At 42.8% G+C, this 17,830-nt stretch overlaps 1 protein-coding gene across 2 annotated transcripts in view; it reads left to right on the forward strand.

The window, feature by feature from the left end:
• The window catches only part of palmdb (palmdelphin b), an 84,485-nt gene extending 66,880 nt beyond the window's left edge, over window positions 1–17,605 (forward strand). For both annotated transcript variants that reach the window (XM_079575916.1, XM_079575917.1), the window contains 3 exons: window positions 7,797–10,053; window positions 12,710–12,795; window positions 16,708–17,605. In XM_079575916.1, the coding sequence (XP_079432042.1) occupies window positions 7,797–10,053; window positions 12,710–12,795; window positions 16,708–16,788 (2,424 nt within the window). In that variant the 3' untranslated portion in view covers window positions 16,789–17,605. The remainder of the gene's footprint in view (window positions 1–7,796; window positions 10,054–12,709; window positions 12,796–16,707) is intronic.
• Window positions 17,606–17,830: the final 225 nt, after the last annotated feature.

Raw genomic sequence — 17,830 nt, forward strand, 5'->3', positions numbered from 1 at the left:
TATTTATGGATAAATATTAGGGGTTCAGCTCTCACGGTTCGGTTCACGGTGCAGGACCCGTGGTGTGGTGCATCACGGTGCAAGTGCAATCTAAAAAATAATAAGTTGTTTTTTATTAGACAGTATTTATAGCCTTAGAATACAATTGGCAATGCTTTCAAAGCCGCTTTATAAAATGTATGGTACAGCAGCAAAGTTGAAAAAAAAGAAACGCTACAGTGCAGGCCATGCGCCCGTTAAGTGGTAGTTTCATTTTCGCTTTCCACACACGGAGGCTGAAGCACTCGGAGCAGCGCGTTTCATTAGAAGCTCGTGTTTCTGCGTGTACTTTTTTTCGGAGACAAAGCCTTGGAGACGGAATATGGCCAGGATTGGATCTTACGCATTGGTCTGCACCTCTGACATTACGCAGCACTGGATCTATAAGGAACCACAGCCTCGGTCACCGCCACGTGGAGGCTGCCCGCGGATTTTTGGGAAATAAACATGGCAAGTCTTATATAGCGCTTTTCCAGACGCTCAAAGTTGGTGTACAATTTGGTGTACAATGATAAGCGAGGCAACCAGTCTGCGCACATCAGCCCCCACCACCAACCACGCACACACCCACTACTGTCGCCAGGCTTCCTGGGGTTCCCAAACGGTCTCCCATCCCAGTCCTAACCAGGCCCTTCCCTGCTTAGCTTCCAAGGAATGGTCTCCCATCCCAGTCCTAACCAGGCCCTTCCCTGCTTAGCTTCAAAGTCGGTATGGGAAATAAGCATGGCGGCGCCCATGGAGCTTATGGCGGTGGCCATTGAGTTTGTGGTTTCTATTATAGATTTGGAGTTTTATACCAGTGCAGTTCTTGTGACGTAGCGACACATAATAGTGGCCACATCTTGGCATATTTTGTCAAACTTTGCCGAGTGCAGTGAGTGTGACCCATCGCAGTTGTAACTGTAACTACAGCGTGTCGGCTCTCGATGAAGGTGTGAAATCATCCTCTGGCTCACAGAAGACCTGAGCATCTTTAAAAGTGCCCGTGTGTTTGTGTGCTGGTGGCGGTGATTAGCTGCGCGGTGCTGCCAGTGCGTGGGAGTGGGACTGCAGTCTTACATAACGGCACACAATGGCTCTGCAGCAGCCCGTCTCAGCTCCACCGGGGGACACTTCTCCTTCACTTTTATATGCTCTCCATTAGACATTGAGGGTGTTGTTTCCATTGGATTCTCCTCTACCATCACTCCAAAGAGGAGTAAAGAAATGGACAGCAAGTGACAAGAAAAGACAAAGGCAGATCTGTGCAAGATGACCGACTAATATGACTTGTTTGTGACAGACTTTCATGAGACGACAGCAGCTCAGGTGGTTACAGACAGAACGACCATTATTTCATATGTCATCATTAACACTGTGCATTAAACAGTAATAGTATCTAAAGTCATTCTGAAGCGCTCAGACCTGCTCTTTGGTGCCTCAGTCTGTGGTCACAGACAGTGTTGCCGGTGATCACCTCCAGGGTGTGAGTAAAAGTAGTTTTATCTGGTCATTTTGTTGTTGTTCATGTTTCCCTTTTTTAATTGCACCTGTTTTTAGTGTAAATAAATACAGAACTGTGCGGCCCAGTTGCTTTCAGACCGCCCTCGGTCCAGACGAAAAACTAGAGCAGAATAAAGGTTTGCTGTTTGCTGGCTCTGAACTTTGGAATTCCCTCCCTCGAAAAGTCGGCGCTGCCTCGTCTGTGGAGAACTTCGACACTCTTCACATTGGATTTTAATTCAAGCAGGGACATTCAAATTAAACAGCAGGTTTATTTTGAGGTATCTTAAATTGTTTTAATATTTTGATTCCCATTTTATTTTATTGTATTAAGTGTCTGTGTGTTTTTTCTATTCTGCATTGAATGTGGAAAGCACATTGTACTGTTTTTAAATGTGCTATCAGAAGAAACTTGTCCTCTAGCCTTGGTCTAGAAGGCATTTTTTAAAATTGTGTTTCTTATTAATTGAGTAAAAAGCATAAATGCAAAGGGTCACACAAGGGTCTGGACTAGGGTTGGGCGATGTCCCCTTATTTGGCCATTGACAATGATTACAGTGAACCATCGTCTAATTTTTAAAGATATTTTAAAAATATCTTTAAAATATCGTTAAAATATTTTAAGATATTTTAAAGATATTTACATAGCCTATATATATGCTGCATATTATTTATGTTAGGAAAAATGTGAGATTGCAGGATAAATGATCGAAACTAAACATGATCTGAACAGAGTCACGGAACACAAATGTGTTAAAACTAGTGGGTAAAAGTCTGACAGGAGAACGACATATTCAGAGTATCAACTCCTCCTCAACACCAGTGCCCTTATCACACTAATACAAATGTAAATCAAAGCTTATTATTTGCATTTGCTCAGTTTTAACGCAATGTTTAAGAAACAGTGGGTGAACCGGACAATATTTAGAAGTTTGCGTTGTAGCTACGTTTTTGAAGCCGCTCCACGCACCGCCCGGTCCATGTGCCCGTAACCTCGTACCTCCTGCACCGCTTCTTTCGCTCTTCTCTCTCCTCTCTCTCGGGCCTTCGTGAGAATAATCCAAACCCATGCACGCTCAGCTAGCTCCAATGTGAGATTCATCACGTTTAGTTTCCGTACGAAGCAAAGCAAAGCGAGACCACATGGTGTCAAACTCTGAGCTGCATAGAGAGAGAGAGCCCCGCGCATCAGAAACAGAGCAGCTGCGTCTTTACTTTAATCATTACGGCTAACACATCATCGCTTCTGGCTTCTGACAGGCTACTGAAACTAGCGTGCATATTAGTTATATTCGTGATTTAATTTACAGTGCAATCCCTGCAAAGTTTGTAGGTTTACAAAGCCTATAGAAGATCAGTGCGTGTTTCTGACAGGAGGGGGCGTGGCATCACGATGGTGGCTCTCCATCGTGATGTTGCTCATCCATCATGATGGACGAACCAACCAACTAGTCTAGACAATTGAGCTCCATTATTAGGTGGGAGGGGTGAACTCCTCGAACGATTGGATCGGATTTTCGCTAGCGTTTGGTTGTGACATATGTAATGCGCCCGAGTGAAACAGCTATCATAGCTCTATCATAACTCTATCATAGCTCTATCATAGCTCTATCATAACTCTATCATAGCTCTATCATAACTCTATCATAACTCTATCATAACTCTATCATGACTCTATCATAGCTCTATCATAACTCTATCATAGCTCTATCATAACTCTATCATAACTCTATCATAGCTCTATCATAACTCTATCATAGCTCTATCATAACTCTATCATAACTCTATCATAACTCTATCATGACTCTATCATAGCTCTATCATAACTCTATAATAACTCTATCATAACTCTATCATAGCTCTATCATAGCTCTATCATAACTCTATCATAACTCTATCATAACTCTATCATAACTCTATCATGACTCTATCATAACTCTATCATGACTCTATCATAACTCTATCATAGCTCTATCATAACTCTATCATAACTCTATCATAACTCTATCATAGCTCTATCATAACGCTATCATAGCTCTATCATGACTCTATCATAACTCTATCATGACTCTATCATAACTCTATCATAACTCTATCATAGCTCTATCATAGCTCTATCATAACTCTATCATGACTCTATCATAACTCTATCATAACTCTATCATGACTCTATCATAACTCTATCATGACTCTATCATAACTCTATCATAGCTCTATCATAGCTCTATCATAACTCTATCATAGCTCTATCATAACGCTATCATAGCTCTATCATAACTCTATCATAACTCTATCATAGCTCTATCATAACTCTATCATAACTCTATCATAACTCTATCATAACTCTATCATAGCTCTATCATAACTCTATCATAACTCTATCATAACTCTATCATAGCTCTATCATAACTCTATCATAACTCTATCATAACGCTATCATAGCTCTATCATAGCTCTATCATAACTCTATCATAACTCTATCATAACTCTATCATGACTCTATCATAACTCTATCATAACTCTATCATAGCTATATCATAACTCTATCATGACTCTATCATAACTCTATCATAACTCTATCATAACTCTATCATAGCTCTATCATAACTCTATCATAGCTCTATCATAACTCTATCATAGCTCTATCATGACTCTATCATAGCTCTATCATGACTCTATCATAGCTCTATCATAACTCTATCATAGCTCTATCATAACTCTATCATAGCTCTATCATAACTCTATCATAGCTCTATCATAACTCTATCATAACTCTATCATAACTCTATCATAGCTCTATCATAACTCTATCATAGCTCTATCATAGCTCTATCATAACTCTATCATAGCTCTATCATAACTCTATCATAGCTCTATCATAACTCTATCATAACTCTATCATAACTCTATCATAACTCTATCATAACTCTATCATAACTCTATCATAACTCTATCATAGCTCTATCATAACTCTATCATAACTCTATCATAGCTCTATCATAACTCTATCATAACTCTATCATAACTCTATCATAACTCTATCATAACTCTATCATAGCTCTATCATAACTCTATCATAACTCTATCATAACTCTATCATAACTCTATCATAACTCTATCATAACTCTTGGGGACATTCCTTGCACATTCCGAGGCTTCAGTTTAAATTTCTGGATAATTTGGAGCTGAGCCAGAACGAATTGAAGAGCTTCCATTACCTTCTTTTCCGCCGCCATTGTCAAACTACAACCAGCAAATGCGGCGCAAAGGCCTGACGTCGCCTACAAGCCCCGCCTCCCCCGCTCGGTGAATGGTAGGTTGAAATTCAACCGATGTAACACGGCCACTGAGATCAGACTCAGACGTACATGTAGGGAAATCATAATTGACCGGAGTTTACAGATGGCTAAGGCCAGGCTAATGTGGATCTAAAATAGGCCTGTATGTTGTCAGGCTGTAGCTCTGAGTGTTCCGTTTTGCTCTGACCATGTCTGACCTGGGTCTGAGGAGGTGGGCCGGACCTCCGTCAGACCTAAACCTGCTCTTTCTGCAACAGCACGGCAGCCAAACAGCCTGTTACTTCACCTGTAGTGAGCGCTTCATTTCTTAGCGATGGAGGCTGTTCCTCGTTCTTGCGGCTCTGGCCGTGTAACCAGCGCTCTGAGGAGTGGAAGCCGTTTGGTGTGGCTGATGAGTGGAATGAAAGTCTGAAGTCTGGGCCTGGTTAAAGGTCATCCTTGCCCATTGCGGTCCAGCAGATCATCACTGGCACTGCACACTCAGGCACCTTTAATTGAGACCCATTTGGGTGCCCTGAAGTTAAAGCCTTGGTTTTTTGTGGTGTTGAGGACGAGAGGATTGTGCTCACTCTAGTCTAGTCCGCTATACTCTGCTGCTGCACAGGCCTGTCACTTGGTCAGATCAAGAAGCTCTTGATCTGGACACAGTGCAAACGAAAAGAGAATTGCGGCTTTGATGATTTTAAAGTTGTCATAGCTTATTTTTATCTAAAATTCTGTGTTATATGTTTTATGTTGCATGAGTGTACCGAGAAAAAAAATCAGAGTTTGTAAACTTTTTCACAAACAATGGCAATAAATACAATTCTGAATATTATTCTAACATGACAGAATTGAGACTCTAGTACGAGAGGTAATCATAGTGCAGCTATATGTGCAGCTGAAATAATAAACAGTGACTAAAATATCCACTGCCTTCTTAACATCAAACAGGATAACTCTGCCTACACAGATTTTAATCCAATCTTGATCTTATCATTTATACTTACTGGAAAACCAAAACACATAGCATGTAGATTACCCAGAGTGCAGTGCGTGGGTGGCGACACTTGTGAATGAATGACAGTGAATCAGAGGCGTTTTATCCACGATTCCAGAGTGTGGAAACACCACTGAGACCAATTAAGACTATTATGGAAATATAAGGAGGCTGATATTCGTTTGCAAGACGAATGATTTGCTGCATTGACCTTAAAATTGAAAAATCCCAAATCTTCATATAGCTAAACTATACTACTAAGTCAATTTAAATCATTAAGGACAAAGATCTCATCATTACAAGGGGACATATGCTTAATTGGGGCCAATAAAAGTACTTTTGGGCATTGACATTCTGTGTCTTGTTATATAAATGAATGTATGTGTATATGGAACTTGACACTTGCTGAGTGAGAGCTGAAATGTGACCACAAAAACAACAATAAATTGATTTTGTAAAATGCTCTTTTCAAATATACAATTACACTATATATGTGGTCTTTTTACACATCATATACAAAATAGATGTAATTGTCCCATTAGAAGTCAATTTACATACATAAGCCTCTGTAATTATGTCATAACTTAACTTACTGTCATAACTGTCACTGTCACTTAACTGTCATAACTAATATATTCTGGACTGACTTCTACCACTATGTTATAGACTATACACGGGACCTTTAATATTACATACACCTCAATGGGAACAGAGCAAACGTCTGGATAACTCATGTGAACTCTTATCTGAGTGAACAAAGCTTGCTCTAATATGGACCATAGAATGTACAGTATATGAATTAGCTTTGGCTGGACAATACAGTATTTCTATGTAACAAACCAAAAATATTACTGCTGCTTATATGTTCTGTGTATTATTTCATGACCGTATCGGCCTAACTGATCACTTCACAGCATAACTTCATCAGAGGTGATGTTGCTGTGATGTGTCTGGTCAGCTGATTTAAACAGTTTGTGTCTTCTTGCTTGTAGTAGCTTGTAGGTTAACAGCACCACCTGTAGTCTGACTTCTTCAGAACTCTGTCTGGCTATAACAACATATTATTTTCACTACTTAAAGACCTACTGGACCTAATTTGACAACAATAATGTTCCTGTCGTTACATTAGCTAAACAAATACATACGGGTTCTTTTGACAAATAAACATCATGAAGCTACTGGAATACATGTGGGCCTAGTGCAAAAGATGACAATATACGAGAAATATATTTTGCGCAAGCTAACAGGCTGTCTATCCAACAAGTAACTGAAACTGGTGCGAGAACCAAACCTAGTTGCACATACAGTATTTGGGTACATCATACAGCCTACATGTACAGGTATATTTGTGTTTCGAAACTGCCACAGAATACTCTGGAAGTATTGTTTATCTGATGTGCATGTAAAAGTAATGTCTAACTGTAACATCATGAAATGCAAATGTAATTTACATGACCAGGGGGTAGGCACTTATAAGCTTCATCCTTCAGTCTACTCCCTTCCATAAACCGTATGATTGTAAAACTTTGGAGAAAGAGAAAAATGTTAACTGCTCAAATAAACTAAACTACTACTTCTACATGTTTTCCTCCAACCGAAATCTTAAGTAATTATAAGGAATGTACATTTTAAAGTAATTTAACAACTAAAGAAATCATCACTGTTTCGGAGATACCATCTCATAAAAATAGGATATGACTGGACATAACATTTACCGCAAGCACATTTTCTTATGTTGGTGATGTTGGTATTCTGCTGGCAAAATCGGCATGTTTGTAACATTAACGACTTGCACACAAAATGAAATACAATGCACAGAATCATGTGCTAAATAGAAAACAAGGTTTGGCAAACCAATGACACAAAGTGGTTTCATAAGCACGTCACAGCATTCCTATTTGAAAAACCTTCACTAAATCCGTATGTTTTCAGCATGCTCAATAACTATGAATTTGTGCTGAACTCTAATAAAACACTTTCTTCTCCTCTCTCCCCAGACGGCTGCCCTGGTGGACACAGCAGCAGATGGAGGAGAACTGAACCAAGGTTGCGGCATAACTGAAAACCACAACTCAATTTGCGTCGCCATGGAGACCGCTGAACAATCAAATGCGGCGCTAGGCTTGGAGGGAAATGAAATGCCGTCTGGTCCGTTTGAACAAGACGGGGGCTCGAGCGTACTTGAAGACTTGAGGGTTTGCTTGCAGAGTGATTCACCAAATTCCCCGGGGTGTGAAGCGTCACAAGAGCTATTACTGCCTGAACCACCTGTTGAGACAGAAATGTCTGACGCTCCAGAAGGTGGAAAGATGAAGAATCCGAAAGTTCCTTCAACAGACGAGGGCCATGACGGGCTGAATCGAAACGAATCCACCAATTCATCCGTTTCAGACACGCTGTCCAGTCCTGACAGTGTATGCGAGAAGAAGGAACCGCCACAGCAAGTTCCTGAAGACCCCCCTGAGATGGGACTTGAAGAACTGCAAAAGTTTGAAGAGGAGCAGGAGGAAGTCCAAGAAAATTGCGGACTGCGTCAAGTTCCAACTGAGGAACAATTCCCAGAACCAGACTTCGAACCTCCTCTGGATTGTGGGTTGGAACCACACGAGGAGGAGTTCCCAGATCCGGAAGATCTCCAAGACCCAGATTTTGACCAAGAACTAAAGCAATACCAAGCGGCCACCTTATACACAGACTCCATTCTGGACCTTGAACCGGATTTGGACCCAGAGGCAGAGCAATACCTGGATCTGGAGATGTACCCGGGCCACGAGGCGCAAGAGCTGGACCCAGATGACATGCCAGACTTCCTGAAGGACGACCAGGATGAGTGCGAGATACTGTTCCCCCCCAGCCGAGACGAATCGGAGTTGGAGCAGCGCATTCGCGAAGAAGTAGCATCGGACACCTCCAATGGGTCCTGCCACGAGCTGGATCCAGAAGACATGGAGGACTGCGAGACAGCTGACAAATGGCGGTCAATATTCTCCTCCTCAATAAATAAAGAAGACGATGACTCCTACTTGGATAGCCTGAACTTGAGTGCTCAGGATCTCTTTGTGAAAAAAGTGGAAGTGAATGACCTCGTGGAAGAAGATCAGGGAGATGTGGAAGTGTGCCTGGAAGTGCCGCCAATGGAGGAGATTCTTGAGCAGCCGGATGAAGTGCTGTCTATCCCGGTGCCTTCTCAAGAAGTCAAATACAATCCGCTGGGCATTCAGAGCCTGTCCAAAATAGCTGAAGATGATGGAGAAAACGGAAGAGTTGCAAATCAAGATGTGTCTTTCACCCTTGAACAAGTAGAGAACAATAACAACAGCATGGAATCGGGCAAAAAGGTCCCCAAAGATTTCTGCGTCATCCAGGAGACCAAGAGCGAGAACGTAAGCACAGAACATGTGGACTTCCAGCTGGCTCGCAAACAGTGGCGCGACATGGAGGAGCAGACCAAGAACATGGTCTTCCAACCGACCACCAGGAAGTCTACACTCCAGACCAGCCATAGCTTTATGTACACTCCAGTCCGCCACATCGAACGCCCCAACAAGAAGGGACACAATCTGGAGAATTTGAATCTATTCGGAGAGTACCCAAACACCCAGTTCAGTCCATGCTCAGAAGATTCCGGCCTGGGTGACTCCAGCTACAGATCTCCTTATGAAGATGTAGAAACGCCTGTGGAGAAGGAGATTCGCTTGTCCATGGAGCGCGAGGAGAACTTCAGGAGAGAGCGAGGGCTGTCCCGGATGGGGAAATCCACAGACTGCGCCCCATCACGTGGTATGCCCAGGTCCATAAGCACCCCTCTGACACCATCCTTCATTATCACATCTTCACCAACTAAGGAGCCGCTCAAACGCGATGTTTCGGCGCAGAATGTCATCATAGTGGACCCTGCCAGTGACTCCAATCCGAGACTTGGCAAAGACCTGGGTGCCTGTTCGGCAGAGTGGCGTTCCGAGGACCACAGCAGCTCCAATCTCATCATTTTGGAAACCTCAAACCTGATCATCCGGAGCGCCTCTGAGTACTCCCTCAACAAGGCGTGCGAACAGCCTGAGGAGAAGATGTTCCTCAACAACCCTTTCTTCAAACTGCGCTCTCGAAGCACCATCTCACTGGTGGATGAGGAGATCAAGCAGGCCAAGCAGAGAGAGGAGGAGCTGCGGAAGGAGCGTGAGGACAGGGCTGAGGTTTTTGACAAGGACAGGTTCTTGTCAAGTCACAAGGACACACTCTCCTTTGACATATCAGGTATGTTTGATATTCTGACTATAGACAATAGTTATAATAATGTTATGCTCACATGGCTAGAAGTTCTTCTTTGCTCATAAGTTTAAACTCAGGTGGGCCCACGACGCAAAGCAAGACAACTGAAGTGACAGAAGTGGTCACTACACATTAGTTTCAATTCAAAAGCCTCTAATTAGTAATACAATTTATTTTTTGTTGACAAGTATTACATCTATTAGAGTAAACACTGTTCATTAGTAGACTTGATTGCATTTCAGATGAACAACAATGGAAACAGTCAAATCTCTGTCAGCGATGGCATTCATGTCTCTTTAATGAGAGCCACATCTTTGGGGGCTGTACATTGCAAAGCGTTATTCAAAAGACTGACTAATTTTAAGTCAATATTTTTCAAGGTGTCATATTATTTGAGGCCTAATTGCTGTGAGGTAGACCTTTTTATTTAAAAAGGTCCACCCTTTGAAAAGAGTGTATATAAACAAAACTTTGTGCCTGGATTAATAAAAAGTGGTTTCAAATACTAAAAAAAATAAATCAGTACTTTTTTAGTGCAAAAATCTTTCACATGTGTTCCCTGCTCTGCTGATTCTTGAGTTTGTTCTCGGGAAATCAGATCAGCTTCGAAGTATTCACCTCAGAGCTGTTAGGAAGAGCTGATTTGGTCATAAACATAAGTTGATTAGATCAGTGGTTTCCAACTCTTTTCCCTTGAAGCCCGGCTCTGTGCCTGCTGTAAAATGGAATATTTATATGGTGCCTACATTATGAGATTAAAGTCCTTAACATTCATACACCAAAGTCAGACAGTGTGGACACAACCACAGTGTGAGTATTGAACGATCACAAGACCCCGCACTACTGTCTGCACCCTTGTAGTCAGGTTGCGCCCCCAAAATATCAAAACAAAAGGATTAATCCCATTAAGCATTTCAAACATGAAAACTGCAATTGGACTGTTTTATGAGCCTGTCCCCCTTTATCGGTCGCATTTGATGATTTCTAACCATTTCATTTGCTCAAATAACATCACTTATGACCTGACCTGTGACCAGACAAAGCTTGTATGTGCCTTCCTGCACCTGCCCGATGGGAGTAGCATGAAGGAGGTGTGAAGTGGATGTGTGGGGTCCTCAGTGATCTGGGTGCCCTTCCTCGGCAGTCAGTGACAGACACAGGAGTTTGAGCTGTACCAGTGATTTTAGACGCCTGTCTGATGATGTGGGAGAGTTTGGATTTGGACTTAACTATCAGGAAGTTGAACCGTGAAGTGATGCTCTTAAGCCGGGATAGGCAGGTTTGCGTAGAGGAGGGCCCATTTTCTTCATCATCAAAAGAAACTGAAGTAAAGCATCACTTTTCACAAGTGTTGAACAATGTATATATGGCCTAAATGTGTGTTCTGCTACAACAATTTAAAGGAATTAAGTGTATTTTTCACATATGTAGAGTACTTTAAGGGCCCGGCCTGACGTTACCTTCCCCTGCTCTAAGGATTATGAACTCAGTGATTCTTTGAATCATAATATGGTGTAAAATGAACAAAAATATGAGCAATAGGAATAAAACCCACCATGTCAGCAGGTGGAGGCGCTGTTGTGCTGGTTTACTTGTTATTTATTTCATGTATTTGACCTTTAACCATATTGACTGGAGAGCTTACAGCCTATATGCCAGTGTAATATCTCATATGAAAGCCAAGACTTCTTGGCTTCTTCAAGTTTCTAAAACTATTAGATCTGTGTGAGTGAAACACGACTTACATTTGCTGTTCCTACCCCTAACCCTAACCCCTGACCCTAAACCTAGCCCTAACCCCATATCAGGCCTTTTCACCTTGAAGCCTCACCTAAAGTTTATCTCATCTTTTCTGTGTGTGCTATAATCAGGTCCAAGCCCGCGGCCCCACAAATGTATCAAAACATAGAAATAATTTCAAATAAGCATTTATTTCAAACAAACATCTCTCCACCTGGACACTTTTCTAGACTCTCGGACTAAACTTCTATAGCGCTTTTCTGCCTCAGGCTAAAGCACTTTACAGTGAGGAACCAATCAAGCTTTAGACTGTGTTCTAAATAGTAAAGCTGGATGGATGGATGGATGGATGGATGGATGGATGGATGGATGGATGGATGGATGGATGGATGGATGGATGGATGGATGGATGGATGGATGGATGGATGGATGGATGGATGGATGGATAGATAGATAGATAGATGGGTCGTGTGCCACATATAATAGAGAAAAATGTTACAATAGATGAATAATAATAATCTGTGATTTGGTCAAAGCCCCAACTTACATAGTAGTCATTATTCATTCACTCCACACTTGGTGGTGTTAAGGTGTTATTGAAGCCACAGCCGCCCTGGGGCACACTGTCCATTTACCACATGGCTATAATGTGTTGTTCATATCCTGAGCTCTTATTATGTCAGTGCCCTCTGCTGGACATGTGTGGAACTCTTTCCTTTTTTTAAATTTAATGCCCCCTAGTGGCTAGAATGAGCATTCTGGTTATTCTTTAAAAAATCATAACTCCACACAGGAATGGGTAAGAGATTAAATCATCTCGCGGGCCGGCTCAGGTATGTTTGCATGCAGACTTAAAGGCAGTGGATAATGGCCAATTGCACTGTGGTGTTCTTTCTTACAGAGCCAGTCAAATGCAAGTCCTCTCCATCGTCCCCCATGAAGACTGCCAACAAGATGGACCGCTCCGTTCTCTCCTGTGACCACAGAGTAAGTCCACTTTTAGTTGCATTCATCGTTTTCATCGCCAGCGCCACACTGAGAGTCACACCAGTTCAGTCAATTTGTAGATTTGTGGCAAGTTTTCTCCCTTAACAGCTTCATCTTCATCCGTTTTAATATAAGTGAAAAAATACACCAAACACCTAGCCTGGCTATCTGCAGACAAAATATCACAAGTTATATTTAGTCTGGGGACCACCAATTCATTTTCTCGTAGGTGTGGTTTACGATCGTTCATAGCCGTTTATTGGGCGCTACGAATGTCTACCTATGTGTCTGCATGTAGCCATAGAACTACAAGCTTCGGTATATGACGAATAGTGCGTCATCGTCTTGCCGTCCCTCCTCGTTCTGTGATTGGTTCCCAAATCCATGCGAGGATTTCGACCATGGTCTCCAGACTGATGTGCAGTTTGAAATGATTTGGGCGCACACAGCAGCATGGGTATTCCCAGGTGACCAAACTCCCCCTTGACAATGTTTATTTGATGCTGTTTGTCGACTTGCACCACACATTTGGTCTGAAATCGCTCCAACAGTCAGCACAGTTGTGGTGTGTCCACACCAAACGCGGCCGGCGCCTCCAAAGCGTCAGGTTTACATTTAAAATACATGGAGGACGCGCCTCGAGGGGGTGTCAAGAGGTCCCGCAGCATGTCACGAGCCTCCTGTGCGGCACGTTTTGAAGCTTTTCGCGCTTGGAAAACTTTTGACGCGCCTCCAGGGCGTCGAGCGCGGCCGACGCTCGATTTGGGAAATGTTGAACTTTTTGGAGAAATTCGCGAGCGTCGACCAATCAGGAGCTTTCACTGTGGGAGCTTTTCCCCCCACAGTGACTTACGTTGTAGCTGAGCCACCGGCCCACAGATGTAAACAAGTCACAAGTCACGGAGGTTTAGCTTAATTGTGAACCGGAGCTACAGCAGCTCTGTAACTTTTATAAAGACACACATCAGTGTTTCTTTATCTAAACACCCAGGATTAAAAGCGGCGACAAGAAAACATATTTCACTGGCTGAATCTGTGCTGGGAATGTGTTTGAGCCTCGAGGATGCCTGTTGTAGCATTAGCACCGGAGAAAGCTAATGCTAAGCTAAACCTCCGGTGCTCACGTGAAAATGAAAAATATGCACAAATAAAGTCAATAAAGATCAATGATCACACACTGAGCTGGGCTGATGTTGTAGTTTATTACTCACATCATCTACAATTAGCTCCGGGAGAAAACCAGCTTGTTAGCTCAGTTAGCTCAGTTAGCTCAGTTAGCTCGCATTGAGGTCCGGTTTTCTCCCATGAAATCAAGCATTATGCACTAACGATATAGAGCAGGCTTTATGACGATCATACACTGCCTTCACGCATTTGTGCTTTATTGCAGACTTTTAATCAACAATGAACTGTAGCAGGTATATTTCAGGCAAGAGCTACTTCCAAGATGGCTACAAACACACTCCGAGCTGAAGCGCGGCCAGAGCGTCTGACGCTCGGTGACATTTGTGACAAGCGTCTGACTTTAGTAAGCACAAGCGTCCAACTACGGGCTTTAGGCGCGTTTTTGACGCCCAAAACGCGTTTGGTGTGGACGCAGCATTACACGGAGAGTCTAGGCCAACTATGCCAAAGAATGGGAGTCAACTTTCCATAAAAACCTGCCAAACCAGTCCTGTATCGATTTACATGCGAGAAAGCCCTTGTTAGCAGCATGACCTTTTCTAGGACGATCAGGACGTACAGACTGAGCGCGCCAAAATCACGCCAAAATCACGCCAAAATCACGCCAAAATCACGCCAAAATCCTCCAGTTGGATCCTGTCTATTTTCAATCAGCTCTGATGCTTTTCTGCACAAAGTGTGTCCAGAAGCGTAGAAGCGTCTTGGAAGGAGCCCTTTCCTGGAAAATCCAAACCAATGTTCTGGGGCTAACTGCCATGTCCTACTGATCTTTAACAATACATCTATGGTCTGCGCTAGGGTGTCCAGTATTTAAGTCTTTAACCTGCTGATACACTTGAATAGAGGGCAAATATTTGTGATTAGCGCTGGTGGCTAGTGGCTAAAGGCTAGGTCATTATGCTACAATATCGGCTACGGCTTGTTGTTGAGAAGGGGGCATGTGCTCCTACTCAACACACAGCGCCGGGCGGCTCCTCATTGACTACAAGGGAAGCTAAGTTTCCTGTAAAATTTCATTAATGAAAAAAATGTTTTTAAGTTACTGTATTTATAATTATAAGTCTGCTATAATGTGCTTCATTTCATGAGAAGGTCACTTGATCATCAGCTGTCCCAGAGTGGTCTTCAATATGATTTCCCTATCACATTAGAGCTGCTTGGACGTGCGAAAAACCATGGAAGCCGGGATAAGCTCATTATGGAAAATGCTGGCAAAAAGCAGGCTGTGATTCGCTTGGTCCAATGATCTTTGAAGGCAGAGATTGGCTGCTCCTCTCCCCACCCTCCTGCCCCACACCCCAGCCCCCTCCCCCCTCCACATAAAGTGTGGGAAGACTCATGGCTCTGGAGGAGTCTCCTCTGTCAACGCCACCTTCCCTGTACATTCGTGCACTGAGAGTCCTCCATGTTGGTCCATCTATGCACATTTCTCTGTCCCTCGTGAGACCGGCTTTGGGCAAAGGCAGTGACAGGTGCGGGCCAGAGACTGGAGACTTAACAGGAGCAAAGAAGAAGACAACAGGAGACTGGAGACTTAAGAGGAGCAGAGAAGAAGACAGGAGGAGACTGGAGACTTAAGAGGAGCAGAGAAGAAGACAGGAGGAGACTGGAGACTTAAGAGGAGCAGAGAAGAAGACAAGAGGAGACTGGAGACTTAAAAGGAGCAGAGAAGAAGACAGGAGGAGACTGGAGACTTAAAGGAATAGGTCACCGTTTTTACATACTGAGATATGTTCTTACCTAACCTCAGCCGAGTTAATATATCCCCGTCTGGTCTTTGTCCGTGCGCTCTGTCACGCAAACGGAGCACATACGCAGCCTCTCCCACATGTCATATAGCTCCACTATATTGTGAGGCGTAATGATATCAGGAGCACAACGTCCACGCAGTAACTCCTAAAGGTTATTGACGGAAGTGAGCGGGGGGAAGTCTTTAGGAGTTACTACGCGGACGTTTTGCTCCTCGTATCATTACGCCTCACAATATAGTCCCCCTTTTTATCTGCTTATAAAATCGACATGTTACATTTCTGTGTAAATATACTTCACTTGAAAACACTTCACGTAACTTTATTTAAATAGGGAACACGTGGAAGAGCTTGGTAGCTTCTATCGTGAGCTTTTTTGGAGCTATGTGACATGTGGGAGAGGCTGCGTATGTGCTCCGTTTGCCTGACAGAGCGCACGGACAAAGACCAGACGGGGATATATTAACTGGTCTAAGGTTAGGTAAGAACATATCTCAGTATGTAAAAACAGTGGCCTATTCCTTTAAGAGGAGCAGCGAAGAAGACAGGAGGAGACTGGAGACTTAAGAGGAGCAGAGACGATGACAGGAGGAGACTGGAGACTTAAGAGGAGCAGAGACGATGACAGGAGGAGACTGGAGACTTAAGAGGAGCAGAGACAATGACAGGAGGAGACTGGAGACTTAAGAGGAGCAGAGACTTTACAGTCTTGGACTCAACTATATGACGTTTGTTTTTAGATTCTTTTCAACATCTATTTTCTGGCCTGATTCATTTTGCAGATTTCGTGTCACTACTACCGAGCATATTCATAAACCAAACAAGATCCAAACCTCAGAGCGACTAATATATTAACATAATCAAACTCTAAATCTGGCTCTTTCCTTTATTAATATGTGGTCGTCAGAAAGAGCCCCGTGCTGTGTTTTCTTTCCTATTGTGCAGCCCTGTCTGGCAGTAACCACATGTGTGTGTGCAGTTCCCAGAGGACTTCAGCGGAGTGAGGCGTAAGAGCGCCATGGCCCTGCGCTGGGAGGCCGGAGAGTTCAACAAGGACTAACACGTCGCCCTCTACAGGACACCCACGGAACACTGCCCACTCTCCATGTGTTTTGTATTTGTTGTTGCGCTGCGGTTTCCTATCGTGAGCTGAATTCTGTGACGTTTTCTTCATGAAGTCGCCCTGTTCCTCCTCAGACAGTGAATGTGCTTTACTCCAGTATACAGACTAAATGAATGTCCCACTGAGGGCAGGGGGCAGCTTCACACCAGGGTCATCAGTATTGTGCCAATGCTTTTTGTATTTAAAAAAGACAACTATGAATGTTTTGCTATGTCTACTCTTAGATTGTTACATTATTTTTTTCCTAAAATGTAGTTTAGTTATGTCTTACTATAAAGTTATGTTATTTAAATGAAGAATATATTATAGATCCATATGATACTAATCATAATATTAATAATGAATGATATCTTTAAGCGTTCTTACTTATTATTATTGCAACCAGATTCATATATTTTACTTTTGAATGAATAGCAATAGTCAATCTGCAACTTTCTAGATGAGCACAAAAGCATATTGTGTATATTTAATGACTTTATTTAGGAAAGACATTATTATGGTCTGTATAGTTAAGAGAAAAAGAGATTTAGTCCATAAAGTTATTTAATCAGTCTTCATCCAGAGGTGTACGGACGACGGCTCAGAGGTTAGTCCATGGAGTTTCACACTAAAAACATGAAAGGCCTCACAGGTTGGAATGTGAGCGTCTGCAAACAGATACTGTGCTACCGGGACACCTTCACAACCGCCTGAAGGTGTCACTGTAGAGCTCCACAGTCCCACAGACGTGCTGGGATTTTTCGAAATATTCACATATGATGAAAAAAAAACAACGCTGGCTAATCAGCTCATGTGCTAGCTACCGACCATTATACAAGGAAGAAAACACTCAATACTTGAACATATGGCTGATTAGTCGGCGTTATGCTTTTAATTTGAATTTTTCAAAAAATGAAAGGGATTTTTATTTTATTTTGGACCCCGGCTCGTGACCGGTCTGTCCAGGGATGGTGCACCGCCCACAGATCCACCACTAGGG

Source organism: Gobius niger (assembly GCF_951799975.1).
Source record: "Gobius niger genome assembly, chromosome: 18".
NCBI lineage: Eukaryota > Metazoa > Chordata > Actinopteri > Gobiiformes > Gobiidae > Gobius > Gobius niger.